The sequence below is a fragment of the Jaculus jaculus genome, chromosome 8 (assembly GCF_020740685.1).
Source record: "Jaculus jaculus isolate mJacJac1 chromosome 8, mJacJac1.mat.Y.cur, whole genome shotgun sequence".
Classification (NCBI taxonomy): domain Eukaryota; kingdom Metazoa; phylum Chordata; class Mammalia; order Rodentia; family Dipodidae; genus Jaculus; species Jaculus jaculus.
The window spans coordinates 111255267-111280994 of NC_059109.1; the positions used below are offsets into that span (position 1 = coordinate 111255267).

General features: G+C 43.6%; 1 protein-coding gene across 1 annotated transcript in view; it reads left to right on the plus strand.

Moving 5' to 3' along the window:
• Window positions 1–25728, plus strand: part of Kif3b (kinesin family member 3B) — a 59103-nt gene that overhangs the window by 13907 nt on the left and 19468 nt on the right. The window contains exon 2 of the mRNA XM_045156399.1: window positions 22873–24340. Coding sequence (XP_045012334.1) covers window positions 22937–24340 — 1404 coding nt within the window. The 5' untranslated portion in view covers window positions 22873–22936. The remainder of the gene's footprint in view (window positions 1–22872; window positions 24341–25728) is intronic.

Consider the following 25728-nt stretch of genomic DNA (forward strand, 5'->3'; position numbering starts at 1 on the left):
CTGGTCTCTGCTACCAAGTTTTATTCCAACTGACATACAAGTCTTAATTATTTGGATTTTTAAGGTAGGGTCTCACTCTCCAGCTCAGGCTGACCTGGAATTCATTGTGTAGTCTCAGTGTGGCCTCAATCTCACGACAATCCTCCTACCTCTGCCTCCTGAGTGATAGATTAAAGACATGTGCCACCACGCCCATCTTTACAAGTCTTAAATTTTATTTTATTTATTTATTTATTTTTTTTTGGTTTTTCGAGGTAGGGTCTCACTCTAGCCCAGGCTGACCTGGAATTCACTATGGAGTTTCAGGGTGGCCTCGAACTCACGGTGATCCTCCCACCTCTGCCTCCCGAGTGCTGGGATTAAAGGCGTGCGCCACCACGCCCGGCTAAGTCTTAAATTTTAATTAACCCTCCCCTATCCTTCCTTTACTCAGTCTTTTTTTTTCATTACTATTTTTTTTCTTAAAATTTTTTAGAATTCTTTAAAAAAATTTTTTTTTAAATTTATTAGAGAAAGAAAAAGAGAGAGAGAATGGGCGCACCAAGACCTCCAGCCACTGCAAACAAACTCCAGATGCATGCACCACCATGTACATCTGGCTTATGTGGGACCTGGAGAATAGAACCTGGGTCCTTAGGCTTTGCAGGCAAGTGCCTTAACCACTAAGAAATCTCTCCAGCCCTAATTACTACTTTTTATTTGTTATTTTTTTAAACTTTGAGAGAGAGAAAGAAGCAGATGGGGGGGGGGGAAATGGGCACTCCAGGGCCTTCAGCTGCTGCAGATGAACTCTAGACACATGCACCACCATGTGCATATGGCTGACGTGGGTCCTGGAGAATCAAACCTGGGTCCATTGACTTTACAAGCAAATGCCTTAACTGCTAAGCCATCTCTTCAGCCCCCCTACCCCCTTTTTTGTTTGTTTATGAGGTAGAGTCTTGCTTTAGCCCAGGCTGACCTGGAATTCACTATGTAGTCTCAGGGTGGCCTTGAACTCATGACAATCCACCTACCTCTGCCTCCCGAGTGCTGGGATTAAAGGCATGAGCTACCACATTGGCTTCCTTTTTTGGTTTTTTGAGGTAGGGTCTTGCGTTAGCTCAGGCTGACCTGGAATTCATTATGTAGTCTTAGGCTGTTTTGAACTCACAGCAATCCTCCTACCTCAGCCTCCACAGTGCTGGGATTAAAGGCATGCGCCACCACCCCTGAGGCCCCCCCCTCCTTCTTTCAGGATGGACTCTAGAGCCTCTTGTTTTTGAGGCAGAGTTTTATGAGCCCTGTGAAGTTTTGAACATGCTGTGGAGCCAAAGATGACCTTGAACTTCTGATCCTCATTTTTCTACCTCCCAAGTGCAGGTATTAGAGGTGTGTGCAACCATGCTTGGTTTTATGGAGTGCTGGGTATCAAGACCAGGGATTTTCTCATGATGAGGTTGCATTCTCCTCACTAAATCATATCCCCAGCTCCACGGAGCTCCATTTCTTTTTCAGATGGGCAGGGACCACATCCCTGTGGGCTTGCCATAGGTCTTTATTAGTAAAAAAAAAAACAAAAAACAAAACAAAACAACAACAACAGAAACAGGACTTCAGGGCTGGAAAGATGGCTTAGTGGTTAAAGATGCTTGTTTGCAAAGTGTGCTGGCCCATGTTCATTTCCCCAGTACCCACATAAGCCAAATGCACATAGTGTGCGCACGTGTCTGGAGCTCATTTGCAGTGGCAGGCAGCCTTGGTGTGCTCATTCTATACTCACTCAGTCTCTGTCCCTCTCCCTCTCTTTCTCTGTGTCTCAAATAAATTTAAAAAATATTTACAAAACAACAAAACAAAAAACAAAACAAGAGGCTGGGCGTGGTGGTATACGCCTTTATTCCCAGAACTTGGGCAGCTGAGGTAGTAGAATAGCAGTGAGTTCTAGGCCAGCCTGAGACTACATAGTGAATTCCAGGTCAGCCTGAGCTAGAGCAACACCCTACCTCAAAAAAACAAAACAAAACAAAAAAACCCACAACCAACCAACCAAAAAAACCTAAAACACAATTATAATCCTATCACTCTGGAGGCAGATGCATAAAGATCAGGAGTCTTAGGTTATAGAGACAGAATGATTGAGAGTTCAGGGTTATTCTCAGCTACATACTAATTTGAGGTCAGTCTGTACTGAATGAGATTCCCTGTCTCAAAGAACAAATGGGAGCTGGAAAGATGGCTTAGTGTGAAGCCTAAGGTCCCAGGTTCAATTCCCCCGTACCCATGTAAGACAGATACACAAGGTAGTACATGTATCTGGAGTTTGTTTGCAGTGGCTGGGCCCCCTGGCATGCCCATCCTCTTTCTTTCTCTCTCTCTCTCTCTTTCTCAAATAAATAAATGAAAAAACAAAACAAAAAAAGGTACTAGGGAGATGGTTTAGGTGCTTGACCTTAAGCAGAGGGCCTCTTGGGCTAAAGACCACCAGGTTCATCCATAACTCTGGTTCCTGGGGTGAGGGTGGTGGCACGGAGGAAGAATCACTAGGGCTTGCTGATGGATACTACTTCCCATCTCAAGGAAACAGAGTGATAAGAGCAGGCACCCAACATTCTTCTCTGGCTTCCACATTCATGCACATGTATGTACACATGTGCGTTCGCCACACATCATACATGCCACACACTACAAATGCACACACACACACACACACACACACACACACACGAGTAACTTCAGAGAATGTTTGAGGAAATCAAGGGAAAACCCCTTTAGCTATTTTAGCATAAAGATGGGTGTCAGTTACTTGATGAATGAGGCCACAGATAACCTAACTTGGTAAGGTAGGCTAGCCCTCACACATGCTAATAGTCTAGCTCCAGCTCTGAAACAGCTGAAGCCCTGAGCTTCATTTTATTTTATTTTATTAACAGTTTTATTTATTTGAGATACAGAGAGAGAGAGAGAGAGAGATAGAAATAGGCAGGGAAAGACAGAGAGAGAATGGGCATGCCAGGGCCTCCAGCCACTCCAAATGAACTCCAAATGTGTGTGCCCCCTTGTGCACCTGACTTATGTGGGTCCTGGGGAATTGAACCTGGGTCCTTTGGCTTTACAGGCAAGTGCCTTAACTGCTAAGCCATCTCTCCAGCCCCTGATCCTTATTTTTGTCACTTCACCCTAAATTGGTTCTTGGTTCTGATTTCATCTACATTAGGTGAGAAGAGCTGATTGTGGAAGGTTCAGTCTTGGAGGGCCTCAGTTTTCTCACTTTGCCCTGTGGGCTCATTTTCGTTTCAGCATCTCTCTTAGATTTCTTGGTTAAAGTCCATGCTATCATAGGACATTTTGGTTGAAAAGGACTTGAGTGCGGTCAGGATTTCGTAGCCATTCTGCCTCTTGCTTTGTGACATGGGCTAGTAAAATAGCTTTGTGGACCTCAGTGTCTGTCTCTTTGCTTGTGCACATAAGTCTATGTCTACATACCTGCATACATGGGATTAACGACATACCTTTCCAGTGCCACCACCAAGACGGAAAGATTCTTGCTCTTAGAGCATCCATCAGCTCGTCAGTGTCACCCATCTGCGCTGCAGCTTGGGGTTTTCATGTGTAAGGCTCAGATAATCATGTGGTGACACATTGTGTCTCCACACTTTGCTTCTCTAATTGCAGGCCTTGAGCTTCTCACCACAGGCAGATCTATCTTTAGTATGTTGAGTTATTTAAATCATAATTGGCATTAGAGAATGAAGCAGTGATAATAGGGTGAGCGTGGTTTTATTTTTAAAAGTTTCTGCCGGGCGTGGTGGTGCACACCTTTAATCCCAGCACTTGGGAGGCAGAGGTAGGAGGATTGCTGTGAGTTCAAGGCCAGCCTGAGACTACATAGTGAATTCCAGGTCAGCCTCAGCTAGAGTGAGACCCTACCTTGAAAAAACCAAAACTAAAATAAATAAATAAATAAATAAATCAAAACAAAATAATAAAGTAAGGGCTGGTGAGATGGCTTTTTGTTAGGGTGCTTGCCTGTGAAGCCTAAGGATCCAGGTTCTATTCTCCAGTACTGATGTAAGCCAGATGCACAGGTTGGCACATGTGTTTGGAGTTTGTTTGCAGTGGCTACTAGAGGCTCTGGCAAACCCATTCTGTCTCTTTCTCTCCCTCTCAAGCAAATAAAATATTTTAAAAATAAAATAAAATGGAAATTTTAGTGGGATTTTGGCCATTCACAAGCACAGTATAGCCCACGTTGGGGTCCTTCCTATCACCTTCCTTCTTCATTGGCTCCAGGAAGGCCTTGCCTAAACCTTTGTTAACACAAATTATAAAATCTCCTAAACTGGGTGCCTTCATCCTCAGCGCTTGGGAGGATCATTGTGAGTTCAAGGCCTGAGACTACATAATGAATTCCAGGTCAGCTTGAGCTACAGTGAGACCCTACCTCAAAAAAAAAAAAAAATTCAACTAAAAAAAAAACTTCCTAGTAACATCTCCAGCAGTTCAGTGTATGTAGTAATCATCACTTTATAATCCATTTCAAGAAGCTAAGCAAAAAAGCTACCTGGCAAATCATAAAAGACACTAATCAGATCAAATGTCAGCTCAGATTACTCAAGTTAACCACAAGAAGATAGTCTTTGGTGGAAATACTTACTGGTTTTGCATACTTAGTAATAACCAGTTAGATTCAAGCCTATGAAATACAGTATTTCCCCCTTCTTTAATTCTTCAGTTGTCAGCCTCTTTAAAATTGAATTTTTCACCATTTGTGAAAAGAATAAATAGTAAGACCCTACTTTGGAAAAAGAAAACAAGCACAAATATAATGGTAACTATTAATTCCAGTGAGCAAAAATGAAGAAAATCTTGAAAATTTAAAGTTAATAAGGTTTGCCTTAAATCCCACCACCCAGAAGTAGCCTTCTGTTAATATTTTTCTTTCTATATGCAAATATATATTGCATTTTATCTTTTTTTTTTTTTTTTCCCTGAGGTAGGTTCTGTAGCCCAGTCTGACCTGGAATTCACTGGGTAGTCTCAGGGTGGCCCTGAACTCATGGCGATTCTCCTATTTCCCAAGTGCTGGGATGAAAGGTGTGTGCCATCACTCCTTTTTTTTTTTTTTTAAACCATAGAGTAGAACACCTGTTTTGCAAGCATGAGAACCTAAGTTCAATCTTTCAGCTACTTAAAAAGCTGGCAAGGTAGTGCATACCTGTAATCCCAGAACTGGAGAGACAGGCAAGAGGATCCCTGGGGCTTGCTAGCCAGCTAGTCTGGCCAAATCAGTGAGTTCCAAATTTAGTGAGAGACCTTGTCTCCAAAAAAAAATAGTGGACAGCAATTGGAGTCATTTGACATCAACTTCTGGCTTTCACATGTACATGCACATGACATTCACATGAACCACATATACATACCATACATGCATTGCACACACACACCATATACACATAGACACATGCAGATACATGAATTATTTAGTGAAAAGTCATTGGCTGGAGTGTGATTTTTTTTTTCCTTTCCATTTTGGAAAATGTCAAGTGTACATAAGTAGACTAGTTTAAGGAACCATGAACCCGTTACTCCTCCAGCACTTGAAAAGCAAATGTTTTATTTATCTGAGAGTGAAAGAGGCAGATAGACAAAGAGAGAATGCGTGCACCAGGATGTCCAACCACTGTAAAGGAATTCCAGACACATGTGCCACCTTGTGCATACGGCTTTTAAAAAACTTTTGGTTTTATTTTTATTTATTTATTTGAGGGAGACAGAACGAGGCAGAGAGAGAGCGAGAGAGAGAGAGGGAGGGAGGGAGAAAATGGGCACACCAGGGCCTCCAGCCACTGCAGATGTACACACCACCTGGTGCATCTGGTTTACGTGGGTCCTGGGTATCATCCAGCCTCAAACTGAGGTCCTTAGGCTTCACAGGCAAGCACTTAACTAACAAGCCATCTCTCCAGCCTTTGCTTTACTTTTTCAAGGTAGGGTTTCCCCGATGCTAACCTAGAATTCACTATATAGTCTCAGGGTGGTTTCAAACCTACAGTGCTCTTCCTAATCTCTGCCTCCCCGAGTGCTGGAACTAAAGGTATGTGCCACCACATCTGGCTCTGCATCTTTTTTTTTTTTATTTTTAAGGAAGAGAGAGGAGAGAGGGAATTGGTGCACCAGGGCCTCAGCCACTGAAGTCGAACTCCAGACGCTTGCGCCACCTAGTGGGACTTGCAACCTTGTGCTTGCCTCACCTTTGTGCGTCTGGCTTATGTGGGATCTGGATAGTAGAACATGGGTCTTTAATCTTCGCAGGCAAGCACCTTATCTGCTAAGGCATCTCTCCAGCCCTGCATCTGGCTTTTTAATGTGAGTACTGGGGAATTGAACCCAGGTTCTTAGGCCTTGCAGGCAAATGCCTTAACAGCTGAACCATTTCTTCAGCCTGTCACCTAAACTCTTTTTTTTTTAATGAGAGAGAGAATGAGAATGAGAATTGGCACACCAAGGCCTTGAACTCCAGATTGTGTGATACTTGTGCACATGTGTAGTCTTTCGCTTATGTCACCTTGTGCGTCTGGCTTATGTGGGATCTGGAGAGTTGAGCATGAGTTCTTAGGTTTTGCAGACAAGTGCCGTAACTGCCAAGCCATCTCTCTAGCCCATGTCACCTATACTCTTTTGTTTTCTTTAAAAGAGAGATAGAGGATGAATATGGGTATGCCAGGATCTCTTCACTGATGCAAACTAACTCCAGATACTTGTGCCACCTTGTGCATCTGGCTTATGGGGAATCAAACCTGGGTCATTTGGCCTTACAGGCAAGAGCCTTAACCACTAAGCCATCTCTCCAGCCCACCTATACTTTTTTATCCATTCCACTTCTGATTATTTGAAGCAGATTTCGACAGCATATAACTTTATCTGAAAATACTTTATTTTCTAAAAAAAAAAAAAAGCAGCTTTTCTTCTTTCTTTCTCTTTATCTCTTTCTCCTTCCCCCCTCCCCTTTCTTCCTTCTCTTCCTTCCTTCCTCTCTTTCTTTCTTTCTTACTTATTTTGAGGTAGGATCTCACTGTAGCCCAGGCTGATCATCCTGCCTCCCCTCTGGAGTTCTGGAATTATAGGCCTATATCACCACACTCAGTTGTGTTTGATCTAGGACTCACTTTATAGCCCCAGGCTGGCCTTAAACTCATCTTGGTTTTCCTACTTCAGTCTTCCAAGCACTGGAATTACATGTTTTAAAGGGGGGGGGGTAGTTTCTCCTAGTGTGTGTAGTGAGTAGAATAGTATATTGTGTACTTCTACCTGTGTTATTTATTTATTTATTTATTTATTTATTTATTTATTTCTGGGGGTAGAGTCTCATTCTAGTCCAGGCTGACATAAAACTCACTGTAGTCACAGGTTGGTCTTGAGCTCACAACAATTCTCCTACCTCTGCTTCCTGATTAAAGGGGTACACCACCACATTTGGCTTTATTTATTTTTCATAAAGAAGTAGAGGACCAAACCAGATATGGTGACACATGCCTGTAATCCCACATACTTAGGTGGTAGAGGTAGGAAAATTACGAATTCAAGGTCATTTTCAACTGTATACTGAGTACCAGGCTAGCCTGGACTACATGAGACCTTGTCTCAAAAACCAAAACCAGGGTTGGAGAGGTGGCTCAGCAGTTAAGGTGGTTGCCTACAAAGCCTGATTCCCCAGTACCCTTGTAAAGCTAGATGCACAAGGTGGTTTATACATCTGGAGTTCGTTTGTACTGATTAGAGGCTCTGGTGTACCCCTGTCTCTTAAATAAATAAATTTTAGGGCTGGAGAAATGGCTTAGTGGTTAAGGTACTTACTTGCCTGCAAAGTCAGAGGACTCAGGTTTGATTCCCCAGGACCCATGTAAATCAGATGCACAAGGTGACACATACATCTGGAGTTTGTTTGCAGTGGCTAGAGGCTTTGGCATGCCTATTCTCTCTCACAAATAAATAAATAAAATGTTAAAAAAATAAAAGTAAATAAATAAATTTTAAAAGACCAGGATAGAGAAATGGCTTAGTGGTTAAGGTACTGACCTGCAAAACCAAAGGACCCAAGTTCAGTTCCCTAGGATCCATGCAAGCCAAATGCACAAGGTGGCACATGCATCTGGAGTTCATTGCAGTGTCTAGAGGCCCTGGTGTGTCCATTCTCTCTCTCTCTGCCTTTTTTTTCTTTCTCTCTCAAACATAATAAAAATATTGAAAAACAAAACAAACCCACCACATGTGCCACCTAATGCACATGTACAACTTTGTGCACTTGCGTCACCTTGGTTCTAGCTTACATGGGACCTGGAGAGTCGGACGTGGGTCCTTAGGCTTCATAGGCAAGTTCCTTATGCTAAGCCATCTCTCCAGCCCTTGTTTTTGGTTTTTCTAGGTAGGGTCTTGCTCTAATCCTGGCTGACCTGGAATTCAGTATGTAGTCTTAGGGTGGCCTCAAATTTATGGTGATCCTCCTACTTCTGCCTCACAAGTGCTGGGGTTAAAGGCATATGCCACCACACTTGGCCACCATTTCCTTCCTTCCTTCCTTTCTTTCTTTTTCCCTCTTTTAAAAAATTTATTTATTTGCAAGGAGAGAGAGAGAAGAAAGAAGGGAGGGAGAGGGATGGAAGTAGGAAGGAAGAGAAAGAAAGTATGGGTGTGCCAGAGCTTCTAGCTATTGCAAACGAACTCCAGATGCATGTGCCACTTTGTGCATCTGGCTTACATGTGTACTGGGGAAGTTAACCCAGGTTGTCAGGCTTTGAAGGCAAGCACCTTACTGCTGAGCCATCTCTCTAGCCCTGGTTTTGAGTCTTGACTCTTGTACTTAATTGCTTTGTGACCTTGGGCAAGTTAATTATCTCCAATCCTTGTTTTTATTTTTTAATTTTAATTTTTTTATTTTAGAGAGAAAGAAAATTGGCATGCCAGGGCCTTAGGCATTGCATTTGAAGTCCAGGTGCTTGCACTACCTAGTGGGTATATGTGACCTTACACTTGCCTCACCTTTGTGCTTCTGGCTAACATGGGATCTGGAGGGTTGAACATGGGTCCTTAGGCTTCATAGGCAAGTGTCTTAACCACTAAGCCATCTTTCTAGCCTTCAATCCTTATTTATTTTGTTTTTTTGAGGTAGGGTCTCACTCTAGCCCAGGCTGACCTGGAATTCAACTCTGTAGTCTCAGGGTGGCCTCGAATTTACGGCGATCCTCCTACCTCTGCCTCCTGAGTGCTGGGATTAAAAATGTGTGCCACCATGCTCAGCTCAATCCTTATTTTTAAAATGAAGCTAATGCCTGTCTTCCTTTTGTAAGGTCGTTTTGAGGATTAAAGCTGGGGTAAAGGCCCAGAGTTGTGGCACATGTCTATAATCCCAACAGCTGGGAGGTGGAAGTAGGAGGATCAGAAGTTTAGTCATCCTCAACTACACAGTGAGTTCAAGACCAGCCTTACCTGCATGATATGCTATGACTGGGAACTATTAAGCATAGTAAATTTCCAAACACTTGACTGTGAGGAAGAGATGTCTTGTAGGCTTGAGTGTATTTTTATGATTTTTTTTTTTTAAGTGGTCAGGTCTTACTCTAAGCAGGCTGACCTGGAATTCACTCTGTAGTTTCAGGCTGGCCTCAAACTCACAGTGATCCTCCTACCTCTACCCCCCTTCCCCAAGTGCTGGGATTAAAGGCACACTCCCAGCTCATATTTTTATGAAATTTATGAACGTTCATAATTGAATACTACAAGGGGTTTCTGTCTGTCCTTCGCCCTAGGTGCATGCTTTCTGTGTGTGTGTCACAAATGATGAAGAATGTTTGGTCATTTGAGAGAAAAGTTTGAATTCAGAACAAGCATTATTGCTCACCTTACTTGTGACCTTTACTGGTTACTTTCTAAGAGTGAGCCTATCTTAAGACACTTAAGTCAAAATTGCTAGGGCTGGGCTAGATATATAGATGGCTCATTGGTTAAGGCACTTGCCTGCAAAGCTTAGGGACTTGGGTTCAATTCCCCAGTACCCAGGTAAAGCCAGATGTACAAGGTGGAGCATGTGTCTGGAGTTCATTTGTAGTGGCTAGAGGCCCTGGTGCACTCATTCTCTCTTTCTCTCTCAAACAAATAAAAAAAAAAATAAATATATTAGAACATTAAAGAAATTAGCCAGGCATGGTGGCACACACACCTTTAATTCCAGCACTCAGCTGGAGAGATGGCTTAGTGGCTAAAGGTGCTTTCTTGCAAAACCTGATGGTCCAGGTTTGATTCTCCAGTAAAGTCATATGTACAAAGTGGCACATGCATCTGGAATGTGTTTGCAATGGCAAGAGGCCTTGACATGCCCATCTTCTCTCTACTTGCAAATAAATAAAAATATTTAAAAAATCAAGTGGCTAGATTTTTCCTACCCCCCAAATACTAGCTTTATTCTTTTCTCTTACCTTAATTATAAAAATCAAAAAGTTCAAAGAATGCTGGGCGTGGTGTCACATGCCTTTAATCCTAGCACTTGGGAGGCAGAGGTAGGAGGATCGCCATGAGTTCAAGGCCACCCTGAGACCAAATAGTGAATTCCAGGTCAAAGAGGGGTTGGAGAGATGGTTTACTGGTTAAAGCATTTGCCTGAGAAGCCCAAGGACCCAGGGTTGGCTTCCCAGAACCCACGGAAACCAGGTGCATAAGATGACATATGCCCACAAGGTCACACATGTGTACAAGATGACACACATATCTGGAGTTTGATTTCAGTAGCTAGATGCCCTGGCACACCAATTCTTTCTCTCTCTCTGAAGTTAAAAGTAAATAAAATAAAAAAGTTCAAAGAGCAAGAAGCACACAAGCATCTGCCATTGTACTACCCAGAGACCCCGTGGTGCTTGTCCTTCCTGAGTGTTGACTGTGCGCAACCTGGGCTGAATGTATGCAGATCTTAGGAGTAGGCCTTGTCTCAGTCTCATTTCACAGAAAAAGAAACTATGACTTATGGAACTTTCTTAAGATTTTAGAATTAGTAAATGTCAAAGCAGATTTTAAACTCAGTTTGAATACTAAAGCTCATGATTTTAAAAAATCCATTTTGTGTGTGTGTGTGTGTGTGTGTGTGTGTGTGTGTGTGTGTGTGTATGTGGTAGGCACTACAGAGTCTTTTGCCACTGTAAATGAATGCCTGACCAGCTTTATGTGGGTGACTGGGAGATTAGGTCCTGCAGGCTTTGCAGGCAAGTGTCTTGAACCACTAAACCATTTCCCTAGCCCCAACTCTTGCTTTTTAACATGTCCCCATCTCTTTCTGTATGTGTGCATGCATGCACATACACAGGTTATATCATAGTAATTCTGTTTAGTAGTTTCAGTATGTCTTGAACATTTTCCCTACCTAATCCCCAGAAAGTAAGCCATTTTTAATGACCACAGAGTGTCCCATTATCTAGACATGTCGTAATGTAACCAGTCCCTTATTGATGAGTATTTTAATAGCCAGAGGTAGTGGTGTTATAAGCATAAACATGTTTCTACATCTTTGTGCATACTCAGTTATTGCTTTATGCCCTTAAAGTTATCTTGACATGGGCTTGCTGCTTCAGCCTCTTGAGTGCTGGGATTACAGGTGTATGACATCATACCTGGCTACTTTCCAGGTATAATTTATGCCTTTTATCCATGTCTTTTTAAGTATTCTTCAGGGCAGTGATGTTATTAATAGAGGTGAGAAAAAACCCTGCATACAAGCGCACGTACACACACACACACACACACACACACACACACACACACACACACACACACACGCTTTTCTGTTTTTGTAATTAGATCTCACTACATTGTCAATATTGGTCTTAAACTGCTAGATTCAGGTGATCCTCCACCTGAGTGTCCCTAGTGCTGGGACCATGCCTGGCTGGAAATACTGTTCTGGAAAATGTTTAACTCCCTTTGTAATAATGCCATCATGGGGATCAGAGGCCTAAAATGTATTTGCTAACTTAGCGTGGTCCAGTGATTGCAGAGTTCTTATAACTCAAAAATAATTTGGAGTTGGGCGTGATGACACACACTTTAAAATCCCAGCACTCTGGAGGCAGAGGTAGGAGGATCACCTGAGTTTGAGGCCACCTGAGACTACATAGTGAATTCCAGGTCAGCCTGGACTAGAGTGAAACCCTACCTTGAAAAAACCAAAATAAATAAAAAAAAACATGGAATGTTTGTGAGAGAGACTAGTGTTGGTTTTTTTGAGGTAGGATCTCGCTCTAGCCCAGGTTGATCTGGATTCACTCTGTATTCTTAGGGTGGCCTTGAACTCACAGCAATCATCCTACCTCTGCCTCCCAAGTGCTAGAATTAAAGGTGTGTACCACCATGCCCGGCAAGTAGATTTAAAAAAAGTTTTTATTTGCTTATTTGCAAGCAGAGATAGGGGAAAGGGAGAGAAAGAGAGAGAATGGGTATGTCAGGGCCTTCAGCTGCTGCAAATGAATTCCAGATGCAGGCACCACTGCATCTGGCTTTACCTGGTGTTGCAGTCCGGTTCGCATTGCTGGTAGAAATCACCCAACCAAGAACAGCTTCTGGGAAAAAGAGATTTATTTTGGCTTACAGGCTCGAGGGGAAGCTCCACGATGGCAGGGGAAAACGATGGCATGAGCAGAGGGTGGACATCACCCCCTGGCCAACATAAGGTGGACTACAGCAACAGGAGGGTATGCCAAACACTGGCATGGGGAAACTGGCTATAAAGCCCTTAAGCCCGCCCCCAACAATGCGCTCCAGGAGGCATTAATTCCCAAATCTCCATCAGCTGGGAACCTAGCATTCAGAACACCTAAGTTTATGGGGGACACCTGAATCAAACCACCACATTCCGCCCCTGGCCCCCATAAACTGATATCCATACATGATGTAAAATACAATACATTCAGTCTGACTTTAAAAGTCCCCATAGTTTTTATCAATCCCAATGATGTTCATACATCCCCATAGTTCAAGATCTTTTAACTGAGCCATAATACCAGAACAACCTCAAAAAACCCATAATGTCACAGAATAAATATTCACACTGCAAACGATGGCATTGAGCATAGCAAAGAAACATTCAACCAATACAAGATTTAAAACAACCAGGGCAAACATCAAACTCTGTAGCTTCAAGTGCAGCAACTCTAGCCAGTGACAAATCTTCAAGTCCGATAATTCTAACCAGCAACGAGTCTCTGGCATTCCAATTCCACCCCTCCAGCTAGGCCACTCACAGTCGAGGAAAACTTCATCGGGGCCGGCATCTCCACTGGGTCTCCACTGCAAGCCACATTTCATCCTCATGGCCCCATGGGGTCTCTATGCAAGCAACCAGCAAACCTGCTTCACACTGCCCATGGCCATTTCCAAAACACAAAACCGTGTTGCAAACTCAATGACCCTCTTTCCAGCATTTCTTATACTCCACGATACCAGGTAGGGTGCCAATTTGTTAATCCAGGAGGGAATAAAGCAGACTTTGAAGAACAGGACACTCCTTGAGCACTCAGGCCCCTTCTAAAGAGTCTACATTCTTCTTGTTGCCCCAGCACAGGTCAGCTAGCCCAGTCTCAAAGGTTGTAATCTCAGTTGCAGCTGAATGTGCAATAGTTCACCCAAAGATTTTTCTTTCTGTGCCATATCCCTCTGCACACACCAGTTCATTTCTACGCAAAGCAACCCTGCACAGCTTCTTAGGACATGGGCACAAGAGCAAGCTTCTCACACAAACTGCTAGCCCAGTCCAGGCAAAAGCTCTTTCTCACCCTCATAAGCCAAACCTCACAGTCCATAGTTCTTACTGCCTTCAGGTCTTTCAGCTCTGACCAGGATAGACCATCAAGCTGTACTTACAGCACTGCAAGGCATCTCTTAGGCCAAGGTTTCAACTCCTTCCACATTCCTCTTGAAAATCAGCTACAAAAGGCTGAAGCCACAGTCAGGTGTCTAGCAGCAATCCCACTCCTCGGTACCACTTTACTGTTGCAGTCCAGTTCACATTGCTGGTAGAAATCACCCAACCAAGAACAGCTTCTGGGAAAAAGAGATTTATTTTGGCTTACAGGCTCGAGGGGAAGCTCCAAGATGGCAGGGGAAAACAGTGGCATGAGCAGAGGGTGGACATCACCCCCTGGCCAACATAAGGTGGACTACAGCAACAGGGGAGGGTATGCCAAACACTGGCATGGGGAAACTGGCTATAAAGCCCTTAAGCCCGCCCCCAACAATACACTCCCTCCAGGAGGCATTAATTCCCAAATCTCCATCAGCTGGGAACCTAGCATTCAGAACACCTAAGTTTATGGGGGACACCTGAATCAAACCACCACACCTGGGTACTGGGGAATCAAACCCCGGTCTTTAGGCTTTGCAGGCAAGCACCTTAAGTGCTAAGACATCTCTCCAGTCCTGTTTTTTGTGTTTTTTTTTTTTTTTTTTTTTTTTTTTGAGGTCGAATCTTGCTCTAGCCCAGGCTGACCTGCAGTTCACTATGTAGTCTCAGGGTACTCTTGAACTCAGGGTAATCCTCCTCCCTGTAGTGCTTTTCTGATGGTGTTTGTGATCTGTGGCTCAGATTACATTTCAGATACTGAGTCCTTGAACTCTGGGCCAGGTGGTTGCCTGGTACCATGTGAGAGGACACCGTGCTGCCTTGTATTGATCAGTGTTGCATTAGCATGCACTCTGTCTGTCTGTGGATGGCTCCTTCTTGCTGGGCTGCTTCTGGGGAATTGCCAGACCTTTATTTTTTTCTCCCCATTTGAAGATGCCACATTCTTGTTAAAGAGAATTATAAAATGCAGAAATGTTAAATTACCTATATTCCCATCTAAAGCAAACCACTACTAATGTTTTGATGTGTCTTATTTTTATATAATTGTGATTGCATGCACTCATTCAAGTTTATAAATTGCCTTTTCTTTTATAACCATTTTTATTATAGCCCCTTACAAAGTGTTATTTTAAAAGATGAACTAAGCCTTTCATCCTTTTTTATGCTTTTTTTGGTTGTGTGGTGTGTGCACATGTGGAGGCCAGAGGTTGATGTCCGTGTTTTTCTCACCACTTTTTGTTTTGTTTTCCTCTTCTTTCTTTCTTTTTTCTTTCTCTTTCTCTTTCTCTCTCTCTTTCTTTTCTTTTCTTTTCTTTTCTTTTCTTTTCTTTTCTTTTCTTTTCTTTTCTTTTCTTTTCTTTTCCTTTCTTTTCTCTTCTCTTCTTTTCTTTTCTTTCTTTTGGTGTTTTGAGGTAGGGTCTCACTCTAGCTCAGGTTGACCTGGAATTCATTCTGTAGTCTCAGGGTGACCTCGAACTCTCGGCGATCCTCCTACCTCTGCCTCCCAAGTGCTGGGGTTAAAGACGTGCGCCACCACGCCCAGCTTTGTTTTGCTTTTCATGGTAGGGTCTCACTCTAGTTTAGGCTGACCTAGAACTCATTCTGTAGTCTCAGACTGACCTCAAACTCACAGTGATTCTCCTACTTCAGCCTCCCGAGTGCTGGGACTAAAAGCATGCACTACCACACCCAGCACCAACAGGCTTTTCTTAATATGTACATGAATTTGGTCATAGTTATGCATACAGGAGTCAGGCAAGAATGAGTAAAGTATGTTGGATGTGAAACAGGACAGAGTAGGGTTGGTGAGGATTGGAGAGACCAGGTCCATCAGAGGGCACTGTTGCTCAGCTTCCTTTACTGCTGGCTGGGGCTTTGGTCAAGAGTTTTCACATGTTCCCATTGTTTCAGAGAAGATCTTTTTTATTTTTACTTTAAAAAATTATTTAATTTTTTGAAAGCGGGAGGGGGGTGCAGAATGGATGTGCCAGGGCTTCTAGCCACTGCATATGAACTCAAGACACATGTGCCACTTTGATGGATACTGGGGAATTGAACCTGGATTGTTAGGCTTCACATGCAAGTGCCTTAACCTCTGAGCCATCTTTCCAGTCCCTATTTTTCCTTTTTTTTTTTTTAAACTTACTTTTAAAAATTTGCTTATTAGATCAGGAGCATTCAGGGTGTTAAGGCTGTGACTTTATTTACTTGTTAGAGAAGGAGCGAGAGCAAGAGTGAGAAAGAGAGAGAGAGAGGGAGAGAGAATGGCCATGCCAGGGCCTCTGGCCACTACGAACAAACTCCAGATGCATGTGCCATTATGTGCATCTGGCTTACGTGGGATCTGGAGAATTGAACCTAGATCCTTAGGCTTCTCAGGCAAGTGCCTTAACCGCTAAGCCATCCCTCTAACCCTATTTTTACTCTTTAAATGTACAGTTGCAACATTTTTATAAGACAATCAATAAACAATAAAAAACTAAAGATTGGTAATTGTATGTTACGGCATACACTTGTAATCTTAGAAGTCAGGAGACTGAGGCAAGAGGACCTCAAGTTCAAGTCTATCCTGGCCTACATATTAAGACCTTGTCTCAAAAAAGAAAGAATGAAGGAAAAGTAAAATCAGTTGTATTAATATGGAAAGCAGCCAGAATTGAAAATAATGTTTTTTCTTAATTGCTTCAAAATCATATTTCCTTACTTTTGTTTATTTTTATTTTATTTATTTACTTGCAAACAGAGAGATAGAGAGAAAAGAGAGAGACAGATTGAGCACTTCAGGGCCTCCAGCCACACAAACAAACGCCAGAAGCATGTGTCACTTTGTACATCTTACTGTACATGGGTCTTGGGGAAATTGAGCCTGGGTTGTTAGGTTTTATAGTCAAGCGCCTTAACTGCTAAGCCATCCCTCCAAACCCCTTTCCTTTTTTTTTTTTTTTTTTTTTTTTTTGAGGTAGGGTCTTGCTGTAGCCCAGACTGACTTGGAACTTGGAATTCACTATGTAGTCTCAGGCTGGCCTTGAACTCACAGCAATCTTCCTACCTCAGCTTCCTGAGTGCTGGGATTACTGATGTGTACTACTGTACCTGGTTTTAGGCAGTTCTGGAGATAGGCATGAGGCAAGGATCCTACCAATTGAGCTACATCCCCAGCCCCTAATTTATACTGTTTATTGATTAGTGTACTGTATTGGTCTGGAAGATGAGTGTACCATAGGTGTATAGGTGTTATAATACTAGTGTATGAAGCACCCTTGCCTACATTTCCTCATGCTTGTGTGCAAGGGTTTCTCATCAGGACATGAATATAGAGAGAAGCTGGAATCCCTGAGGGTTGTTCCTCTTCCTCTTCCTCCTCCTCTTCCTCTTCCTCCTCTTCTTCCTCTTCCTCTTCTTCTTCCTCTTCTTTCTCTTCCTCTTCTTCCTCTTCATCTTCTTCTTCTTCTTCTTTCCAAGGTAGAGTCTAGCTCTAGCCCAGGCTGATCTGGAACTCACTATTTAGTCTCAGGCTGGCCTTGAATTTATAGCAATCCACATACTTCTGTCTCCTGAGTGCTGGGATTAAAGGCATGTGCCACCATGCCTGGCTTTTTTTTTTTTCCTTATTTATTTGAAAGAGAAAGAAAGGGGAGGGGGAGAGAGAGAGAGAGAGAGAATGAGCACTCCAGGGCCTCCAGCCACTGCAAATGAACTCCAGATGCATGCGCCACCCTGTACATTTGGCTTACATGGGTCCTAGAGAGTTGAACTGGGATCCTTTGGCTTTGCAGGCAAGTGCCTTAACTGCTAAGCCATCTCTCCAGCTCAATACTGTATTTCTTTTATTTTATTTTATGTCATTTAATTTTATTTTATTTTAGGTTATGTTGTTATGTTATGTTATGTTATGTTATGTTATGTTATGTTATGTTATGTTATGTTATGTTATGTTATTTTGAGAGAGAGAGAGGGAGGGAGGGAGAAAGACAGATAGAGACAAGGAAAATGGTTGCACCAGGGCCTTTAGCCACTGTAAACAAACTCCAGATGCATGCGCCACATTGTGCATCTGGCTTACGTGGGTTCTGGGGAATCAAACCTGAGTCCTTTGGCTTTGTAGGCAAATGCCTTAACTGCTAAGCCTTCTCTCTAGCCCCACAATGCTGTATTTTATTTGCACAGTGCACATGTATGCACATGTGTGTGTGTGTGTGTGTGTGTGTGTGTGTGTGTGTGAAGAGAGAGAGAAGTATGGGTGTGCCAAGGCCTTTGCCACTGCAAATAAACTCCAGACAGATGCACCACATTGAGAATTTGGCTTTAAGTAGATCCTGGGGAATTGAACCTTGGGCCAACAGGTGTTGCAAGCAAGCACCTTTAACTGCTGAGCCATCTCCTCAGCCCCCAGCCCCATTTAAAAAATAATTCATTTATTTTTAAAATATATTTTTAGGGCTGGAGAGATGGCTTAGCGGTTAAGCGCTTGCCTATGAAGCCTAAGGACCCCGGTTCGAGGCTCGGTTCCCCAGGTCCCACGTTAGCCAGATGCACAAGGGGGCGCATGTGTCTGGAGTTCGTTTGCAGTGGCTGGAGGCCCTGGCGCGCCCATTCTCTCTCTCTCCCTCTATCTGTCTTTCTCTCTATGTCTGTTGCTCTCAAATAAATAAATAAAAAATGAACAAAAAAAATTTAAAAAATTTTTTAAAATTTTTATTTATTTGTGTGTGTGTGAGAGAGAGAGAAAGAGAGAGGCATGGATATAGAGAGAATGGGCATGTCAGGGCCTCTAGCGACTGCAGATGAACTCCAGATGCATGTGCCACCTGTGCATCTGGCTTACATGGGTCCTAGCAAATTGCACCTGGGTCCTTAGGCTTCATAGGCAAGCAACTTAACTGCTAAGCTATCTCTCTAGCTCCATATTGTTATTTTTAAAATACAATATTGGCCAATAGAAATTTAAGCAGAGGGATAGGAGTGTATAGCTAAGTGGTAGAGAGTTTTCCTGGTATGCACAAAGTCCTAGGTTCCATAACTACTCCATCAGAACATGTTTTGGGTAGAATGTGAAGTTTTTGACCTCTGTCATTGTCACCAATAATTATTGAGAATCTAATCCACACCTACTTCTAGTCTTTGAGGTGAGTCCCTGACAACCAGTAAGGCAAGGGTACATGAAACTAAAATACAAAATTTGGAGAAATGTGTGGAGGGGTGTGGCTGTAGAGGGACACTGGTTTGTTCTGCAGGCACAGAGATGAGGTTGGAGAAAACTCAACTCTTCACATGTAGTAGCAGTGGGCATTAACATGGAAATGCAAGTTCTATCAGAAAAGGTATTCAGGGGCTGGAAGGATGGCTTGGTGGTTAAAGCGGTTACCTGCAAAGCCAAAGGATCTAAGGTCAGTTCTCCAGGACCCACATAAACCAGATGCATAAAGTGGTGCATGTGTCTGGAGTTCGTTTGCAGTGGCTTAAGGCCCTGATTTGCCCATGCTCATTCTCTCTCTCTCTCAATAAATAAAACAAGTTAAAAGAAAAAGTATTCAGGAAGCAGGTCATGAGCTGCTGACCTGTGGTTCCTTCTTTTCTGGCAATGCAGAGTTTCTTTAAAGATTTATCACTCTGTAATTGGATCTGCTAGGAGAGAATAAAGAAAGTAATAAAGAAAGTATCAGGGCATCCTTCCAAGAAAACCTTCTCTGTTGAGGAGGACCCAGAGCAAGATGTTAAACCCTGGTGGCAGGAAATTAAATTAGTCTATCTTCCTGAAATAAAGCATCAATAATACATGACTAGTTCAGCCTAGCTGGGTGAGTTCAGAAAAGAAATGTGTTCAGAATTCAGGAGCTTTAATTAAAAAGACTCAAGCTTTAGGAATTCGTTCCTTCATAAGGATTTTGAAGATGAATGTAGGTCATTAGCATTCCTTTGTTTTTATAACTTTTGAGATTAAAAAAATATATGGAGTTAGAATTAAGTAGCAGATCCTGTATGTCTTCTTGCCACAGGTTTTCCCACACCACCCACTCTAGGTCTCACTGTATCCTTAGCTGACCCGGAACTCTATAGTCTCAGACTGGCCTTGAACTCACAGTGATCCTCGTACCTCTGCTTCCCAACTGCTAAGAGTAAAGGCATGCACCACCATACCTGGCTGGGCCACAGTCTTTTTAATTTAATTTAATTTATTTATTTGAGAGAGAGAAAGAGAAAGGGAGAGAATGGGCTTGCCAGGGCCTCCAGCCACTGCAAAAGAACTCCAGATGCATGTGCTCCCTTGTGCATCTGGCTTATGTGGGTCCTGGAGAATTGAACCGGCATCCTTTGGCTTTGTAAGCAAATGCCTTAACTGCTAAGTCATCTTTCCAGCCCTGGGCCATCACTGTTTATAATAATAATAACTATTTTAGAGAAAGAGGCAGATAGACAGAGAGAGAGAGAGAGAGAGAGAGAGAGAGAGAGAGAGAGAGAGGGGGGGGGGGAGGGAGGGTGGGAGGGAGAATGGACACACCAGGGCCTCCAGCCACTGCAAACAAACTCCAGATGTGTGTGCCCCCTTGTGTGTCCAGCTAATGTGGGTCCTGGGGAATTGAGCTTTGAACCGGGGTCCTTAGGCTTCACAGGCAAGTGCTTAACTGCTAAGCCATCTCTCCATCTCTCCAGCCCAGCCATAGTCTTTTTGATAAGACAGACCTGGTCAGCTCTAAAATGAATCTTTTTTTTTTTTTTTTTTCTTGAGGTAGGATTTTACTTTATTTAGCTCAGGCTGACCTGGAACTCACTCTGTATGTAGTCCCAGGTTGGCCGCGGACTCACAGTGATCCTCCTACCTCTGCCTTCCAAGTGCTGGGATTAAAGGCATGCACCACTATGCCTGGCCTTCAGTGGGACACTCATATCATTCCCTTCGAGGCTAAGGAAACATCCATAGAGGGGCTGGAAAGAGCCAGGAAGGGGTGGAGTGGTGTGAAGTGGTTTTCCAGACATGGCCTGGCTGGTGTACTCATGAACAGCTGTGATGACCTGCACAAGGTTGGGCCCATCACATTCTGTCATGGATTGGGGAGGAGCTCCAAAGGTCCCACCCCTGAGGAGCTATTGGAAGTTGGTGATTACTGATGAGGGTTGGGAGGTTGTTTTCTTTAGTGGTGTGGCCACTGGCAAGTGCCCTTACTGCTGAAAATTCTCTCTCACGCGTGCTGTCCTAAGCAGCCTTAACTAAACTCACTGGGACATACACACAGGTGGAGGTGAAAGTAGAAACTAGCTGGGATGAGGAAAAGATCAGTAGAAGTGAGAAGGGTACCAGAGAAGGGAATGGGAGACTAAATAGGATCAAAATATTGAAATGTCATAATAAAACCCATTGTTACGTATAATTAATGTTGATAAATTTTTAAAGTTTAAAAAAGGTAGCTATTGACATTTAGAAGTGCAGTTAGCTTCTCTGTTCCTTCTCAGTTATTTGTGACCACTAGTCTACAGGCTAGTAGACTCCAAAGGGTAAGATAAGACCTATGGAAGGACATAGAACAGCCACAACTCAAGTAAACTGGTAAGGACAAGCCTTACCTCATCTCAGGCATCACCATGTAGCACTCCCTCCCCAGCCAGACTGTGGACCACATGGTCATCCTCAAGTGGAGACCAGGTAGCAGAGGCTTAGAGGGAGACACCTTTCAGCAGAGTCAGCAGCTGACCTGTGTCATCCACAAGGCAGCTATAAGACCCAGGGGCCTGACGAGTCTTGGAGTATAACTAAGTTGTCTGTGAGTGTAAAATTCACTTGGGGTTTATAAAATGTGGTGCCCAAAAGGATATAAAATGCCTCCTTAATAATTTTTTTTTAACTTTTCCACTGAGGTAGGGTCTTGCTCTAGCCCAGGTTGACCTGGAATTTACTATGTAGTCTCAAGGTGGCTTCAAACTCACAGCGATCCTCCTACCTCTGCCTCCCAAGTGCTGTGACTTAATATCTTATATTGCAAATTGAATAATGTGTTTGATATAATTGAATTTCATAGAATATATCATTAAGCTGATTTTATCTGGACAAAGAAAGAGTTGGCTCATATTGCTTCCATAGGTTAAAAGTTGGACAGCCTGCCTCCTCAGGGGTACCTGATGCAGGTGAAACCATCTTTTCCATGCCCTTACCTTCTTTTATTCTTTGAGTCCACCATCTTGTCTGGCTGTATCTGAAGCTTTCCCAAAGGAGGTCTTGCAGCCGAGGCTTCCCTTTGTACTCACACCAGCTTTGGCAGGCCTCTGTTGGAATGGAGGCATAAGTCGGTAGGGGATTAGGCACACTATAGCTAGACCAAGTCTTCTCAAAGGAAAATTGGCCATTCTAGCATCTGGTTCTTTCTTTCCCTCTGGAAAAAGTCTTTATTTTAATTTTTGTGGTTTAAAAAACATTTTTATTTATTTGTTTATTTGCAAGCAGAGACAGAGAAAGCAGAGAGAGTGGGCACTCCAGGACCTCCAGCCACTGCAAACAAACTCCAGATGCATGTGCTACCTTGTGCATCTGGCTTTATGTGGACTGGGGAACCAGGTATTGCAGGCAATCCACTACCCACATAAAATGCTAGTCATTGTGATCTGCATTTACAATCTAAATACTGTGGAGGCAGAGAGCAGATGGGCATGCTCTAGACCAGTGAGAGCTCTTGTCTCAACAAAAGGTAGATGGCCTTCCTGAAGAACAATACCCAAGGTTTTCCTCTGGTCTCCATACACTTGCACACACAATAATACACATAGATTTTATAAAGTTTCGAAGTGGCTGGGTGTGGTGGCTCATGTCTTTAGTCCCAGCGCTGGGAGGCAGAGGTAGGAGAATCACTGTGAGTTTGAGGCCATCCTGAGACTACATAGTGAATTCCAGGTCAGCCTGGACTAGAGCTAGACCCCACCTTGAAAAAAAAAAGCTTAGAAGTGAAGATGGCTTGTATGTGTCAACTGCTGTCAAGCAGTCCTTGATGACAGCTGTACCATGTTTACCACTGTTGCTTTTTTTCCAGGACCTTAGCATCCTGAACCATTTTGGATACATAGCCCTCAAGGTCAACCTAGTCAGAGTTCATCATGTCAAAGTTGAAAAGTTCAGAGTCAGTCCGGGTGGTAGTTCGCTGTCGGCCCATGAATGGCAAAGAAAAAGCTGCTTCTTATGACAAGGTGGTAGATGTGGATGTGAAGTTGGGCCAGGTGTCTGTCAAGAACCCCAAAGGCACTGCTCATGAGATGCCTAAGACCTTCACCTTTGACGCCGTCTATGACTGGAATGCTAAGCAGTTTGAACTCTATGATGAGACATTTCGACCGTTGGTGGACTCTGTCCTGCAGGGTTTCAATGGGACGATTTTTGCCTATGGACAAACCGGAACTGGGAAAACCTATACCATGGAAGGAATCCGTGGTGACCCTGAGAAAAGAGGGGTTATCCCCAACTCATTTGATCACATCTTCACCCATATCTCTCGATCACAGAACCAGCAGTACTTAGTCAGGGCATCTTACTTGGAGATATACCAGGAGGAGATCCGAGATCTGCTCTCAAAGGATCAGACCAAAAGGCTGGAGCTCAAAGAGAGGCCTGATACTGGAGTCTATGTGAAAGACTTGTCTTCCTTTGTCACCAAGAGTGTGAAGGAGATTGAGCATGTAATGAATGTGGGGAACCAAAATCGGTCTGTTGGTGCCACCAACATGAATGAACACAGCTCACGGTCTCATGCCATCTTTGTCATCACTATAGAGTGCAGTGAGGTGGGCCTTGATGGTGAAAACCACATCCGAGTAGGGAAGCTGAACCTCGTAGATCTTGCTGGTAGTGAGCGGCAAGCCAAGACTGGGGCACAAGGGGAGAGACTGAAGGAAGCGACCAAGATCAACCTGTCTCTTTCAGCCTTGGGTAATGTCATCTCTGCCCTGGTAGATGGCAAAAGCACCCACATTCCATATAGAGACTCAAAGCTGACCAGGCTCCTCCAAGATTCTCTTGGTGGCAATGCCAAGACTGTGATGGTGGCCAATGTGGGGCCTGCCTCTTACAATGTGGAAGAGACCCTGACCACTCTGAGATATGCCAATCGTGCCAAAAACATTAAGAACAAGCCAAGGGTCAATGAGGACCCAAAGGATGCCCTCCTTCGAGAATTCCAGGAAGAAATTGCTCGGCTCAAGGCCCAGCTGGAAAAACGGTCCATTGGCAGGAGGAAGCGGAGAGAGAAGCGGAGGGAAGGTGGTGGCAGTGGTGGGGGTGGGGAAGAGGAGGAGGAGGAGGGAGAAGAGGGTGAGGAGGAAGGGGATGATAAGGATGATTACTGGCGGGAACAGCAAGAGAAACTGGAGATTGAGAAGCGGGCCATTGTAGAGGACCACAGCTTGGTTGCAGAGGAGAAGATGAGGCTGCTGAAGGAGAAGGAGAAAAAGATGGAGGACTTGCGGCGGGAGAAGGATGCTGCCGAGATGCTGGGGGCCAAAATCAAGGTACCATACTTTTTCCTTCTTTGGTGAGGGCTGGGAATTTGGCTTAGAGGTAGCCCTCTCACTTAGCATGCACAAGACACAAGGCACTGGCACCACAAGGAGCAAGGAACATGATAATAGGATGATGTTGAGCTTGGTGCTTCATTTCTAATCATGCTACAATAGCTGGTATTCTGTAGGCATTTATTGAATCAAAATGAAGGAAAGTTTTTCCAATTAGAAACTGCTAAAAGCTTCATGATCAGAGTAATTGTCACATGTGCACATATAAAGAACAGGAATTCAACAAACACCCTAGTGTAAGGAATAGAACAGCACCCCTGTGTTCCCTCCCTTGTTTCCTTGTGTTTCTGTTCAAGGTTTCTACCACATAAGCACATGTGTTTAAGTACATCATGTCTTACTTGCACATTAGCTTTTACCTTCTGTAAGTGTGCCACCTGCAGTTTGTGTTTATATGCCCCGTATTCTGTGCCCACGATGAGTCCTTCATCTTTACTGTGCTGAGCATTCTGTGGGATTCCATTCTCCTGGTAGTGTGGATTAGTTCTATGTCTGCTGACGTTCTTGTGCTTGGCTCCAGAACGCATATGTGCAAGAGTTTCTTGTCTGGCACCACAGGTCCTTGATTATGTCCACCTTACTAGACAAGCACATTTTCTTTATTATAGTGATTGTATGAACCGAATCTTCTCTCCCCTCCAGTGGTTTATGGTGGTCAGTCATTCTACCAACACTGGTGATTGTCAGACTACCTTTGTGTATGTGATGGGTATAAAATGGAGTCTCAGTGAGGTTTTAGACTAGTACCTGGTTACATAGACACAGGACAGTTCTCGTACCCCTAAATTTCCTCATGTTGTTCCCTTACAGCCATCCATTGCCCCTGCCAACCTCTGAACTCGAAGTGTTAATGCATTGAGTGAAATCTGTCTTGGTTTCACCTAGTGTCTGAGCAGTGTTCTAGAATGTGGACCCCATTGCTTGTGTCTTCCATCTGGTGTAGTGTACTGTTTACTCAGTGCATGCACTTGGCCTGCCCCCGGGCTTCAATGGCAGAGGATAGTCACTGGCAGCACAAGTCAATTTTGGGTTCTTTCTTACTGAACTGGATTTATGTATTTTTTTCTTTTTCTTCTTTCTTCTTTTCTCACTGTCCTCTCTTTTTTAAAAATTATTTTCAGCTGGGCATGGTGGCACATGTCTTTAATCCCAGCACTCATGAGGCAGAGAGGTAGGAGGATCACCATGAGTTCAAGGCCACCCTGAGACTTCATAGTGAATTCCAGGTCAGCCTGCACTAGAGTAAAACTCTACCTCAAAAAAACAAAATTATTTTCAGCTGGGTATGGTGGTACATACCTTTAGTCTTAGCACTTGGGAGGCAG